At 46.6% G+C, this 13591-nt stretch overlaps 4 protein-coding genes across 4 annotated transcripts; all 4 read right to left on the reverse strand.

Annotated features, from left to right (window-relative positions):
- Positions 1-157: 157 nt before the first annotated feature.
- N7520_009589 (putative Coatomer subunit epsilon) lies at positions 158-1286 on the reverse strand (the record flags this gene model as incomplete). Its single annotated transcript, XM_057143523.1, has 5 exons — positions 158-266; positions 321-559; positions 627-762; positions 822-1200; positions 1262-1286. The coding sequence occupies 5 exons, from the start codon at positions 1284-1286 to the stop codon at positions 158-160; spliced, it is 888 nt and encodes a 295-aa protein (XP_056992811.1).
- A 747-nt stretch (positions 1287-2033) lies between these two features.
- On the reverse strand, positions 2034-2710 carry N7520_009590 (uncharacterized protein; the record flags this gene model as incomplete). The annotated part of the gene is made up of 2 exons (XM_057143524.1): positions 2034-2445; positions 2493-2710. 2 exons carry the CDS (start codon positions 2708-2710, stop codon positions 2034-2036), a joined length of 630 nt encoding a protein of 209 aa, XP_056992812.1.
- Positions 2711-3806: 1096 nt separating this feature from the next.
- On the reverse strand, positions 3807-4943 carry N7520_009591 (uncharacterized protein; the record flags this gene model as incomplete). Its single annotated transcript, XM_057143525.1, has 2 exons — positions 3807-4512; positions 4564-4943. The coding sequence occupies 2 exons, from the start codon at positions 4941-4943 to the stop codon at positions 3807-3809; spliced, it is 1086 nt and encodes a 361-aa protein (XP_056992813.1).
- Positions 4944-5889: 946 nt separating this feature from the next.
- N7520_009592 (putative adenosine deaminase) lies at positions 5890-7187 on the reverse strand (the record flags this gene model as incomplete). Its single annotated transcript, XM_057143526.1, has 4 exons — positions 5890-6105; positions 6198-6855; positions 6917-7059; positions 7131-7187. 4 exons carry the CDS (start codon positions 7185-7187, stop codon positions 5890-5892), a joined length of 1074 nt encoding a protein of 357 aa, XP_056992814.1.
- Positions 7188-13591: the final 6404 nt, after the last annotated feature.

Raw genomic sequence — 13591 nt, forward strand, 5'->3', positions numbered from 1 at the left:
GAAAACACAAGTTTCCAGGCACTAAGCAGAGGTCGTATCAACTCATAAACAAAGCAGGATATCAATACCCTGCTTCAAAGAACAGGCTCCACAAAATCAAACGGTGTTTTTTGCAAGATTTCAACAAAGCTCTCAAAATCCAATATCACCCAAGTTATTAGGACGACACCTTAGGCGCATACTTCGCTGCAGCAGTGTCGAAGAAGTCGCTCTTCTCCTGAATATCGGCAAGCAGGGCGTGTGATGGCTGGACCTGTTTGAGACGACTAAATGCCAACGTTAGCATATCACCAAAATAGCGAGGCAAGGGTATCACATACGCCTCCAGATCCGTGCTAGGCTTCCCTGACAGAACGTTCAGGACAATGGTGTTGGCAATCAACTCGGCGTCTTCGGGGTGCTTCTCCAGTGCGGCAGTCAGCGCGGCCTCGGCTTCAGGCAGACGACCCAGGTGGAGCTCCGCAACGGCCTGGCCGACGATGGAGAGCGGGGCAGAAGTGCTAGGGGCGGATGCGAGTTCTTCGTAAACATAGAAAGCGGACTGGTACTTGTCACCACCCTATTGATAGTAATTGGCATGTTAGAATTACAAGCATGTGGCTGCCGGGGGTCCTGTGATCACGTACAATTCTCAGGCCGACCCATGACTCGGCCAGGTTGACCAGCAGCGAGTCTTGGGCCCAGCGCTTAGCAGCCTGGACCTCCTTGAGCGCAAGGTCCGCTCGGTTCTGTTGAAGGTGAATCTGAACAATCAAGGCAACACTAGTGATAAGGCGTTAGATTAAAGCCAGTTCCACAGTGAAGCATGGGGTTTCACTCACGCCTCGAGGTTACCCTGGTGCTTAGCCAGTAGGGCCAGGGCTTCCTCACTGAGACCCTGTGCCTGCAGCACGGTAGCAGCGAGAACCTCCACAGTCGCATTATCTGGGTAGTTCTCGGAGAGGTCCTGAGCCAACTGCAAGGCGGCGTCGGTCTTGCCCGAGACTTGCTGGGCCAGGGCCTTGACAGCGGCCAGGTCGGGGGTATCTTCTTCGCTGGTGACGGCGGCGAGCACTTCAGCACTCTGGCCGAGGGCGATCTGGGCGCGGAGCTTAAGGACGCGAGCGGGAAGCTGGTTCTCGGGGGAGAGGGCGGCGGTCTCGAAGTCGATCACCTCTTGGTACTGGCCGGAGTGGAAGGCATTGTGGATGTTGAGGAGCTCTAGGAAGGATGAGTGAGCTGGGATGGGAGCATGGGGGGAATTTTCGAGGTCAATGCTTACCACCCTCTGCTGAGAAGGGATCCATGTTGTAGGAAATTGTAGGGAATTGGGGATTAGCAATGGGGGGTTAATGCGGAGGATGCGGTGTTGATGTTCCTGGGCTGTGATTGCATGCTGGCGTTTATTGCGGGACAGGAAGGTCAGCCGATGCAGGGGCAAGTGGGCCGACCGCCTTCTATACTGGAAGAACTAGAATCATTCTATGAGGCCTGTACTATATATACATACTACTACATTACTGAGCAAAGTTACGTATAGTATTTTGTGATTAATTGTTACGTCAAGCGCTTTGAATCACAAGCCCGAATTGGTATATCAGGTCTTTGAGAGAAATCCGTTCGACTTTGAAAGTACACACACTTCCTGCTGGAAAGTCATATCGAAGGGCATTGATATAAGATCTATATCTAGGAGTTATGAAGGAATTGGTTTTCAAATGGGGTCTCGACTTTGTAGATCATTGGTATCACTTTCATCTCATAGGAACAAGAAAATACAACTGCTTGAGAACAATATTTGAATAACCGTGGCTCATAGGCGCACTTTGATGAATATAAAAACATGATATTACAGTTGTCAATGTCAGACAAACTGAATATAAGACAAGAAAAGTACAGTATGAAAATGCACAGTCCGAACTAATCAAGATAAGTCAGAGATATCCGTTAAATAAGAGACTTGGGACTTCCCCGATGCCTCCTTCGATTGCATCTTTGTGATGATCAGGGAAAGTGAGACGGCACGTCGCTGTCCAGAAAAAAAAATAAGCCCCCTAACCCCTCGCCCTATCCCGAAGTGATCGGTAAGCCTCCTGTCCATGCACAACAGCGTCTCGGAATTTGCTCGCGATCAGCTTTCCAATGTTCACCTCTTCATTGGCGCTTATAGTTGCTGTGCGCGACAGAGACGATACCACAATGGTGGTTGCATCAGAGGACGGCTGGCAAGGCTCGCCGTCAGAAATTTCATGTGATGACCGTTCAACCAGCTCATTGTATCCATCCTGCCTGCAGATCTGCATGTATGCCCCAGAAAGAGTATCATCGCAAACCCTATGTTTAGGAAAGGGAGGAACGTGCTCCAGCTGAACAGGATGCTGTAAACGACTACAGAATTTCCTCAATTCCTCCAAGTCGGAGTAGTCGGAGTCCACGTCCTCAGTTTCAATATCGCCATATCGGTAGCTGGTATCGGGTCGTATCCGTCTGTTTTGACAATGAGTACAACCGACTGTACCCAATTTTGAACGAAAGCCTTATGCTGGCGTCGACCCAGCTTTTCTAGGCGACTACAGGCGAGCATGGAGTTCCAGCGGGCGTAATATCTGGTCCAGGCGGTTTGGTGGACTTCGTCGGTCCGTGGGTCAATGAATGACTTGTTCCTAGAGAATACATCGAGCCAGTTGCATGTGTCCGGGGATGAGAAGTAGAGGAACTCGTGCACAGGCATGGTAGGTATGATATGCGTACTTTTTCAAGTGGCTGGTGGGTAAGATGATATATGAGATGAAAGAAAATATTGGTTGAGTATGGAGCTTTTGTAAGCCAGAATGAGGACTTAATAAGCGAGAAGTGAATATCTTGTAAGAGATATTCTGAGGTTTAAAGAGATAAATGAAGAAGAAAGAAGTGACAGCTACGAGATCCGCCTTTATGTAACCAATATTCAGAGTATACTAAGCCTATTAAAAGACTGTACTATCGATATAGGGTTTACATCCAGATATAACAATCACAAATTCACCTTGTACTAAGCCAATTCTAGACCTCGAAGGTAGCTTGCTGTATGCCCGGTCCGTTGCCTAGTTAAGATATGGAATTTACTGTATATGTACATAGATCAAAAGAAAAGTGAAAGTAAGATGAGATTAGGGAGACGAGATACGAGAAAACGGGGAAGCCACGAGCATGCGTCTCAGATGTAGCTAGTATTGTAACGAGAGTTCAAATTTTCATAGAGTTTATGCATTATTTGTTTGTACAAGTCTACAGGAGGTCATAAAAATTATGAACAATGGCAGCAGTCCTAGCTATATTTGCATGCGTGTTTATTGTGGATATAGCAGAAACAAGAAATTTTAGTCTAATAGTACCAGAATCACCGAGGCACGCCCATCTAGCAAGAGCTCTAAATATCTTATTCTCCAACCTCTCGGTCTTCGCCCCAGCGAACTCCTTTCATGACTCTTAAGCCCAAGCTCCATACTCGGATTTGTCTACCCCAAAAGAATAGTGGAATCCACAAAATTAAAATAGCCGCGCAGATACCAGCCAATGCCCCAAATGCATTCACATATCCAGCTGAATCAATCCAGGGATTTGTATAAAACGAGAGTAGGAAACCGAATGCCGCTAGAAACGATTAGGTCCGTCTTGTATGCCCGAATATTTAGAGTTCATACCTTTGAAGCTGAGTTGCGATACAACAACTTCACCTGCAATCGGCCTATGGGCATCAACAGCGTAAACAATGACAATATTGCTCACTTGTGTAATGACGAAACCAACTATGATCGTCAGTGACAAAATCCTCGAGCACGATAACGTTACTCACGCAACCCTAGTCCCAGGACTGGAACTATCCAGTGCAAGGAATTCTGTATTCCGGCTCCATAAAGTATCAACGAAACCGGACACAGAATGAGAGATATAGTTATAGTTGGTAGACGCATCTCTGGCTCCCGGATACCACCTTGCCGCTGTGTCAACCAATCTGCAATCTTATCCGAGAACCAACCTCCACCATAAACTCCAACAAATGCTCCAATGAGAGCGGCGACATAGGTCATTCCACATTGCCAGGTCGACCATCCGTATGTGGTGGTAAATGCAGTCGCAAAGTTGGAGCAGAGGGCTACGAATGTCCCGATACAGACGGACATGCATAGTGTACCCCATAGAACAGATGGAAGGAGGAGGACTGGGAAGGGACGCCAGAAGAGGGTAAGGAGAGATTCGTTGGTAAAGGATGGGTTGAAAAGGCGCATTTGTTGGGCATATGTCTTTTTCTGGGGGATGTCGGATTCCGTATGAGATACTTGGACTTTTGTTGGATCTGTATCGGGTTCTTCTGTGTCGGCATAGGTTCGCTGGTATGCTGTTTCGGGCATGGTAAACGCAATGAGAAGGACCAAGGTCCAGATCATTCCGGCTGCGACATAGTATATTACCCGCCAGCTTTGGTGGATTGTGATTAAGCCCGAAAGAATTATACCTCCGGATACACCACAAGAGAGTGCTGCCGAGTAGTAACTGTAATATTTTAGTCAAAGCTTCAAGGTGGCAACATAGTGATGAACATACCTCATGATCTGGCCACGTTCATGGAGAAAGAATATATCGGCAATAGTGAGAGGCGCAAGACATTCAGCAGAGCCACCCGCAAACCCCATGATGATTCGAGCCGCCAGCTCCTCATTATAATCCTTGGCCAAGCCGGCCCAGAGGGCACATGCACCATACACCAGGAATGAAATGATATAAACCGGTCGACGTCCGTATTTGATTATCAGCGGCATATAAAAAAGGTTGGACATGCCCTGCGCAAACGATGTGCCACTAAACGCGTATGACAATTTGGACAATGCAGACGAGTATCCTGGATCTGTTGCTGAAATATCGAATAAATCTTGTATGATTCCAATCATGTCCACACTGGGTCCAGCCGCTAGGAATTGAGCCATGAAAATGGCGCCGCAGGAAATTACCGCGATATATATTCGGTAGCCTCTTGACCTACCAACTGTTAGAGTTGAATGAGAGAAAAGATTTGGAGGTAAGGTTCATGATATACCAATTTAAAGGATCATTTGGATCCTTCGAAGGAGTCGGCACCAGTATAATGTCATTTGTGATGGGATTTCTCAGCTGAACGCTTCCGAGAGTGTTAACATGCTTTACTTTCAAGTCGATAGAGTCTGCGCAACTCTCATTGTCAGAAGCACTGGCATGACGCTGAATTTCAATGTCACTCATAGGGGGCAGATCTCGCTTCGTTGAAAGACTATTCAGTAACCATTCCTCGTATGGAAAGTCTACAGATATAAGGGATATCATTACTGGGTATCTCTCGCTATGGACCACATGTCCCGAAACTGCAAATGCGGGGAAGTTTATGATCCAGTTACAGCGATCAGTAGGGATCGTCATACACACGCAAGCTTCATCGAATATGAGTTACTGTACGAGTCGCCAACGATAGCAAATCCAACATTGAAACGGCGAATCACAACCAGTCAATATAGATCAGCTATCGAACCAAATCTCATCAAATCTTATGATCTAAAATCTATAAATGAACAATGTGCTTTCATCGGAAAAGGTGGACATCTTGGCTGTAAAGTCGGGTCTCTCCACATCCCGATGCAAGGGACGAAGTCACTTGAAGACGATATTTCTGATCGGCAAACATGATTATGACATCAGAACTAAGGTAGCAGTTGGATTTAGTAATTCCTATACTTTAATTGCGCCACCCGTCATTACGTTAACCTCTCTTAGATGGAAGAAGTTTATTCAAATTAGTATCAACCCGCATCACATGGGATATCAATTCAGATCAAGCAGATAATCAAAAGTGAAGGTACTTCTTTGACTCTGCTTCCAATCTTCTCGAACACTCCAGGCTTCCTAATGTCTTTGGATCTCTTGACCCGTTATTCCCATAGAGCCTGCAAACTCACCAAGGATTCCGCGTAATCTCTGTTTCTCCTGTTCTCCACCAAATACCATATCAAACGACTTCTCACACATTCTTATCAGCTCAGCACGATCGAGACCGAAGTGCTGGGCAGCAAGCAGATACTCATTTGACACGGAGCTACAAAAGAAGCCCACATCGTCCGTCTAGAAGAGAACCCAAAATCAGCACTGATACTACCAGCCAAAAAAGAAAAGAACAAATAAGGAAAAGAAGAGAACGACAAGCCCAAACTCACACACAAAGCAATTGGGCAATCCTCAGCCCTCCAAGATCCAAAATGATGATCCACAAAGCCCCCCTCAATCATCTTCGCATGCACATTACAAGACATGCATAACTCCAACCCAAGCCCCCTCTTCACAATCTCTGCCTTAACCTCATCAGGCACATGAATAACATGACCTAGCCGATCAGGCCGAAACGCAAGCAACACCGCCAACTCATCCCGCAAGCCCACGGCCGCTGTCTCGGCAAAGTGCAGCGTAAGGCCCAAGCCATGCGCCTTTGCTCGCGCAAACGCGTCACGGTAGATACTGACATCACCCTGCGTCGGGTTCCCGCAGAGGTCGACACCGACAACCCCGCGCGACTTATTGGATATGGCTAGGTCGATGATTTCCTCTGCTTCAGCGGCGGATGTGTTCCCGCGGTCGAGAGCCAGGATGAGGAAGATAGACATATCGGTGTGGGATTTGAAAGCTGCTATTGTGTTGAGGACTGTGGTTAGATATTCCTCTCTGGTGACTTTTGGGGATGGGCGGGGAATTGTGCGGAGTTCTAGGTAACGGACTCCGTCGTTGTGAAAGTCTTGGAGAACGGAGGTGGTGGCATAGGCCAGACTTTCGAGGTCATTACATAGTTGGTAGATGAGTTTGGAGAATACTTGGAAGAAGCTTCAGGGTGTTAGTGGGATTGAGAGTTGAGAGGTGATTTCTCATCGTATTCACCACCTACGTCTGCAGGGTGTAGTCGACTTTGCCTGGGGGCATCAGCACGAGTGGATCCTCGACTTGAAAGTTTGGATCTTTGATTTTCTTGTTCTTCCATATCTCATGCAGACATTGACGGCTGATACTTCCGCTGAGATGGGCATGGAGCTTGGATGAAGAAACTGTCAGCTTGACAATCCTAGAAACAGGGCAAAAACAAGTTTGAGCGACACACTCACCTCAACCTTCGGTAATAACTTAGTGAAGCTATCGTCAACCGGCTTAGCTGAATTCATGGTGGATAAGAGTCTTGCCTTTCTGGCGACTGGAAGGTACAGAGGAGGGGCAAGAGTAAAAGATATTGTCCGCCTTATTGCCTTATCAGCGACAATCACTCATCAACTTCCAGTCTCAATAAGTCTCTTAATTTTTTGTCTATTCAACCTTGAGAGCCCCAAATGGTATGCATATTTTAGTATGTAACCCGTGCTATACACATTCCCCCATTGCTTCGATCTGCCAACTCCACCCAGTTGAACACCTCGCAACCACGGTTCCGCCCTTCGGGGAATCAATCCGCAAAACGCAATTCCCACACGAACTTTTTGGTAGCGAATACGTCAAGTCTCAGATCTAATTGACTTATCCCCAGAGTTTCAATCAATGGTTGGGATGACGCAGGGGCCCATGTAATTATGAGAATAACTGGAACGAAGGGCTTAGTGTGTATTTTTCCCATGACTCCATGACTTTTCATTTGAACTGTTTCGTATCCGAGGCCCAACCAAATATCCAATCCCCCTTCACTGTAATTTTTGTTTCGCAGTTTCGCATTAATTGAGCCTCGGGTCCTAACGAGTGGAGCGGGGGGCAGGCAGATTATTCTATTTCTTTTACGTCAACCGAATATTCGATTCAATCCAATTGTATAATACAAACCCAAGAATGAACTAAAGCGCATTAATCTAACCATGTCAAGAATCAGAAAACAGGTTAATGCGGTATATATGAGTTGTCAAATCTCCGAATTAGTGTTCATACTGACGACGCGAGCCCCTGGATTGGCATGTTTCAGGATATGCGAACAGGACGAAATGCATGCAATACAGTATGGGGAAACCCGAGATCCTAATAATAGCGATCGGGTTTGAATTGCCGTCCACCTTGCCAAGAATGGGAGAGAATCCTCATTCTAATTTCTTACCGTAAGCCTCTCTTCTCTTCGCACGGAGATCCACGGCTAGGATTTAGTCGCCAAGCCTGCGCTCGAGCACTTAACTAGCAAAACGGTCTGAGGCCGTCCCGTGCCGTCTAGCACTGTTTCAGAGAGTTCGCCTTACGAATACAAATGATAGGTGAGGAATAGGGTATACATCAGGACCAATAGGAGCGATCATCTATCTGTCTGATAGTTCCTGCAAGTAATCATGTCAAAATAAGGCGAAGTCTCGAACTAGATTCCATGCGATTTCTGGAAGCCACGTTGACCACAGCGGATTTCCTAGTGGAGGTTAGATTCAGATATAGTGGGGCCTGTTTTCCGTTCAGGCCCATATTCTGTCCAAGTCTTACGTGGTACGCCTTAAGAGTGATGTGTTCTTTCTCACCCCTAGACTTTTGTTGACGAGCTGTTTGAAATAGACAATGCAAATCCCCCACGGCTCTAAGTGGTTACGAATCCTGTTTCCAAGGTTTGAACATACTACCGTATCAGGGATGAGGCTTCCGCGTTATGCCGCCCAGGTCGAATGTGAAACGTACCAACCCCGAACTTCTAATCGTGCGTAGATGAGCTCGTAATCAGAAATCACGCGACATGAAATAGGACAGTCTCTTACTCGACTAGATCTTCTGAGGTCGTTGAAACGCAATCTCGGAAACGGCACAATATAATTACGGGCCACTCGTTTAGACCAGTAACGGGGCTTGCTATAGTCCAACCCTGAATCCCCACCGATACCAGCAAGTGATGTGACAAGAGCGGAAGTTAAAAGTGGACTGATATGGGCCACTCTGATGCGAATCACTTGTTCCATGATATGATTGGGTTTGGTTCAATCTCAGCTCAGATATCAGCGCCACAAATACCCCCAATGCATTCCAGTATCAAGGATGAAATCAGGCGACCTTCCTAGATGGGAGATTATTCAATTCTCTGATAGATTCATTGCTCATCAAGGTCAAGCAGTCTGAATTTTGATGACATCCAGCGGGCTAACGGGCCTTGTACCCGCTCACAATCTCCGAGAGTCTACATTGCAGCAAAGCAACATGTTTCGAGGTCGCATGACCCCAAACAAAGTTCCGTGATGGAAAAGTATCCGATAGACTTTCCCCGCGAAGAAGCGGTCGGTCCCTGATCAGCAAGGCGCCGGAATCTCTCGGAGAGGAGAGGGGGTTAAGAGACTCGTGCAGATCGACCACGTTCGAGCGGTGAGGTAACCGTAGGCATCGAGAATTTATCATTGGCGCCGGCCGGTGGTAGCCTTTTCCGTTGGAGGTCGTTATTTCAAACATAACTGGGAAGCATCGTTAATCCTGGACGGTGACACGCCATTTGTCGGCGCGAACCATCGCTTCTCCTGCCGTTGCAATGTTGCACCAACAGCTCCCAGCCTGGGACAGGGGAATATAGCAGGGTCAGATCTAGTGCGTCACATGAACAGCCAGTTACGATGGTTGAAATAAACTCCCATTTTGGGAAAATTGGGATATGGACTGCGCTGGACAGCCACGCGACGCGATTCGATCAGTGACTGAATACTCTCCAGCATAGAAACGGGTCACTGCATTCGTGGAGGGCCCGAGGATGACAGAATGACCCTCTTGCAGGAGGGCTGATAAGTGGGGGCTGGGTATTAGAATAACAGGGGTTTATCAAGCATCGAAGACGCATCGAAGGATCGAATGGGGCTGTGTCGGGGTGGCTGCAGGATGAGACGTCGCGATTGATGTGTCGTATAGAGGAGAGATGCGCTGTACACCGTATATTCAATTTGATTCTTCCAGATTATATTTTTTAGTCATATGAAACGTGCAGCAACACGATAGTCAACACGTTAGTTCAGGTAAAGTGGCAATGAGAGATACCCACCTTACACGGTATAATTCATAATTCACCGATACTTGAATAGAGTTGTTCAGGATGACACCTTAACAGAAACAGTAGATTTGTCAGACAAAGTATTTGACTGATTTACCTATAACCCAGATATTAGATAGGTCCAATTGAGGCGCAACGGTTCCATCCCGCCGGGTCTTCCTATAGGGCCCCCCAGTACCGAAGGATCCGCCGTATGGAGATCGGGGTAAGGGAGATGAGTCAATCCCAGGAATGAGACCCCCTTCTCTCCTGAAGATCCGTGATACTAATGACACATTTTTATCGATATTTTAAAAATTGTCCCAAGAATGATGTGCCCCTGAAGCTTCAACGGTGAGTGGCGGACCTTAGATTCCCCTGGCTTCGATTAGCTTAATAGCTGTGTACCATTAACGAGATACCACTTGGTAAACGTATATACCGGTAAAAAAAACCGTAATGTTGTTTTAAACCCGAGCGGTGTCTGTAATATTACATCTTTCACATACTGTAATTATGGGGGCTCTTGACGCGCTTCATGATGTCATGAAAGTTCATCATACCGTCACCAAGGCATGGGGGAGATAAGATGGATAGTAATCTTACTTAGTAGTAATCCTTTGGACGTAATCCAACTTCTTGGAACCTAGTACTAGTACTGTTACTGTGGTATTGGACCAAAGTCTCCCAGAAATACTAGTCCCCACAGAATCATAAGAACAAAGGGAGAAACAAATGTTATTTCAATTCTTTCTAATTCCTTTTTGTTCGACGGGTACGGTAGAGCGGGAACGGTAAAGCGGGGATGTATCTAGGGCTGTTGATCGTAGTCAAGGAGCGGCTGCGAGATTGACTGGTATTACTTACCTGCAGTGCAACTCCCTTGGTAACTAGATTACTAGTAGGATTTTCTAGTCTAGGTGGAGACCAATTCTTTCTCTCGAGTTCATTTGCCACCTTGAACCCCTGAATGAAAATAAATTTCAATCGAAAATTGAGCATTGAGGGAAGAATTGAAAATGGAAAAGTTCTCCTCTAAATCGTAGCCTAGAGAAAGTTGAGCATAACCACATGCATGACAGCCTTTACTAGACTACTTTGGGGGTATGAATACGTAGACAACTTTACATTTTCTGGGGACTCTTCATACAGCCACTGTATGATGACGAGGATATAATACCAATGACCCTGTCAAGCAGTGGGTCCCGTTCTACCTTTCAAGCCAAATGGAAGAAACCAAGAATCTTGGAAGGAATCATTCTCAGACATGCCCCAATTAAACCCTAATTAGGTTAGTTTAGAAACGCCCTACAGAATAGTTTTCTTTTCTTTTTTGTCTCGGTTCTCTTTAGAGCGACTATTTTAGGATCATGATTGGATCCTCATTTTAAAATGCAGTCACGAGGACAATATCGACTCCAAGGCAATATTAAGGCAACGAGATACATGTAGGAAAAGAGTGAGGCGTACTCCTTATACGGAGAACCTACGGCAATCTGAGGAAGATTCCGCCACGGCGCCGACTAAACCCCCCTCTTTTCCCGCGATCACCAAGATTGTCGGTCGCGACTCCGTTTTTCTTGACTTGGGCCCGCTAACTGGCTATTGACACGAGGAAACTGACGATAGGTGGAGCGGTCTGGTGAAGCTCTGACCTCACGAGCACGCGAGATAGATATCAACGCCCAAGTAACACTACATACAGGTCAAGTCTCTTTCTGACTGGTCGACAAATTTGGAACCTGAGATGACGAGATGGGATGATGCTTCACTGATAACGTGGCGTCGACTGCATACTAAATTTATTATCTTCTGATCTTATCGACGAGCCGAGGTGGTCAAAGCCGCCACAACCGCCCGTCCACGATAGCGCACGGATCTGTAAGAAATCCAGGATCAGATACAAAGTGAGTCATCAGCACGTGAACTCGCGCTGAGGACATCACGACACGTTTGTTTACCTTAATTGGATACATGATCCCGGGCGGTTCCCGGGTGTCATATTGGCAAGGTGTGCCGGGGTGAGGAAAATCTATTGGCAGAGATTGGTTTTGCCCTGCAACGGGGCATGCATGCATGCGAGGGTCAGATCAATGAGGGGTCAGGATATGGCAATGACCTTCTCACCCGGGTGTAGCGGGATGCGAATCAGGCCGAACAAAGACAAAACAAAAAGAAAAAGAAAAGAATCAAGGAAAGCCCAGCTTTTTGGCCAACGCATCAAGTAACCGCGGGGTTGGCCCCCGCAGTGTACTTGAAAGTTGACACTATCCGGAGGATAGCGCGGCTTGTCGCATTCTAATACCCCTCAATTGATTATCAGGGACCGGAGAGACTTGGTCTACATTTTGGTTATGCGATTGAACCAATACAGAGTACTCCGTACAGACCGCTCATTTGTAGATGCGGTCAAGGAAAGTCATTTCAAAGGACTAAAAGGGAAATAAAAACATATTCGTTCGTCGAACTTTATGACGATCTTGAAGAGAAGTAGTAATGCGGGGATCCACTAAACTCCTGCGCCCAAAACGTTTCACTGCCACTCTCCAGCCTCAGGGTTCGCAAGCAACAACCCTGCTCTTCTTTTTCGGGCCCGAGTAAATGACGGTGTGTCCATTATTCTTATCACCTTCTATCCTTTATTATCGGAAACTGGTTGGACCACTCATGCCCCACTTATTACTTAATCTTGATCGAATAGGGGAGAATGATGATGCGCATCGTGATCGCCCTGTGGCACACACCGCGAAACTGTTCTTTTGGCTACTCGTCGTGGCACCCTGTTGGGCAGAGATAGGGGCCTAACTGTTAAACAGAAACATAACCTATCGTCACGATAGATGGAAAGGGATGACAAGGTTCAATCAAGTTATGAAGACCTACGCGATCAAAACGCAAAAAAAATGTAGGAATCCGAGGGCCCCGCATCTTCCCCCGGGGACCAACGTGTCGGTATTAGTCTGTTAGATGAAAACACATGACATAAAGGTACTGATATGACGATGTGGGGTATACAAAAGTTGTCCTGTAAATGGTAAATTAGCTAACTAGTACATAGCACAAAGTCCGCGACTCAAAAACATGAGTGTGGGGGATCTGGAGCCCGGCACGGCTAGTATGGAGTCAGTGTTCAGACTATGGAAGTTTGAATGGAATAGAATGCCCCAGTCTGTGGGGTTCCTAGAAATCCTCCGACGTCTAGTTAAATATCCCCTTTTCTCTTCTCCTACTAGTATTTACCCCCTTGTCTCTAGAAATCGTCATAGTATTTGGTATTTGGTATTTGGTATTTGGTATTTGGTATTTCTTTCTTATTTAATATTTCTTTCACTTTATTCGCATCTGAAACACTGATCGCCCTCCCGTTTGGCCGATAGCATTCCCCAGTCTAAATAGGGATCAGCCAATGATGCCCCAACCTTGAGATCTACCGGGGTGATGGTTATGGTTGGCGCCGGTCATTCCACATCGTCATCCTATCTCCTACCCAGATTAGCTTGCCACGATGATAGGATATTTCAGGGATGTTATGGTTAAGAGTCACACCGTTTGTACCTGAATACCTAACTAAAAAAATTGCATTTTATCCAACCTTGGACCGTTGCTATGCGTTGTCCT

The sequence above is a fragment of the Penicillium odoratum genome, assembly GCF_028828045.1.
Source record: "Penicillium odoratum strain IBT 22623 chromosome Unknown utg000006l_segment0_segment0, whole genome shotgun sequence".
NCBI lineage: Eukaryota > Fungi > Ascomycota > Eurotiomycetes > Eurotiales > Aspergillaceae > Penicillium > Penicillium odoratum.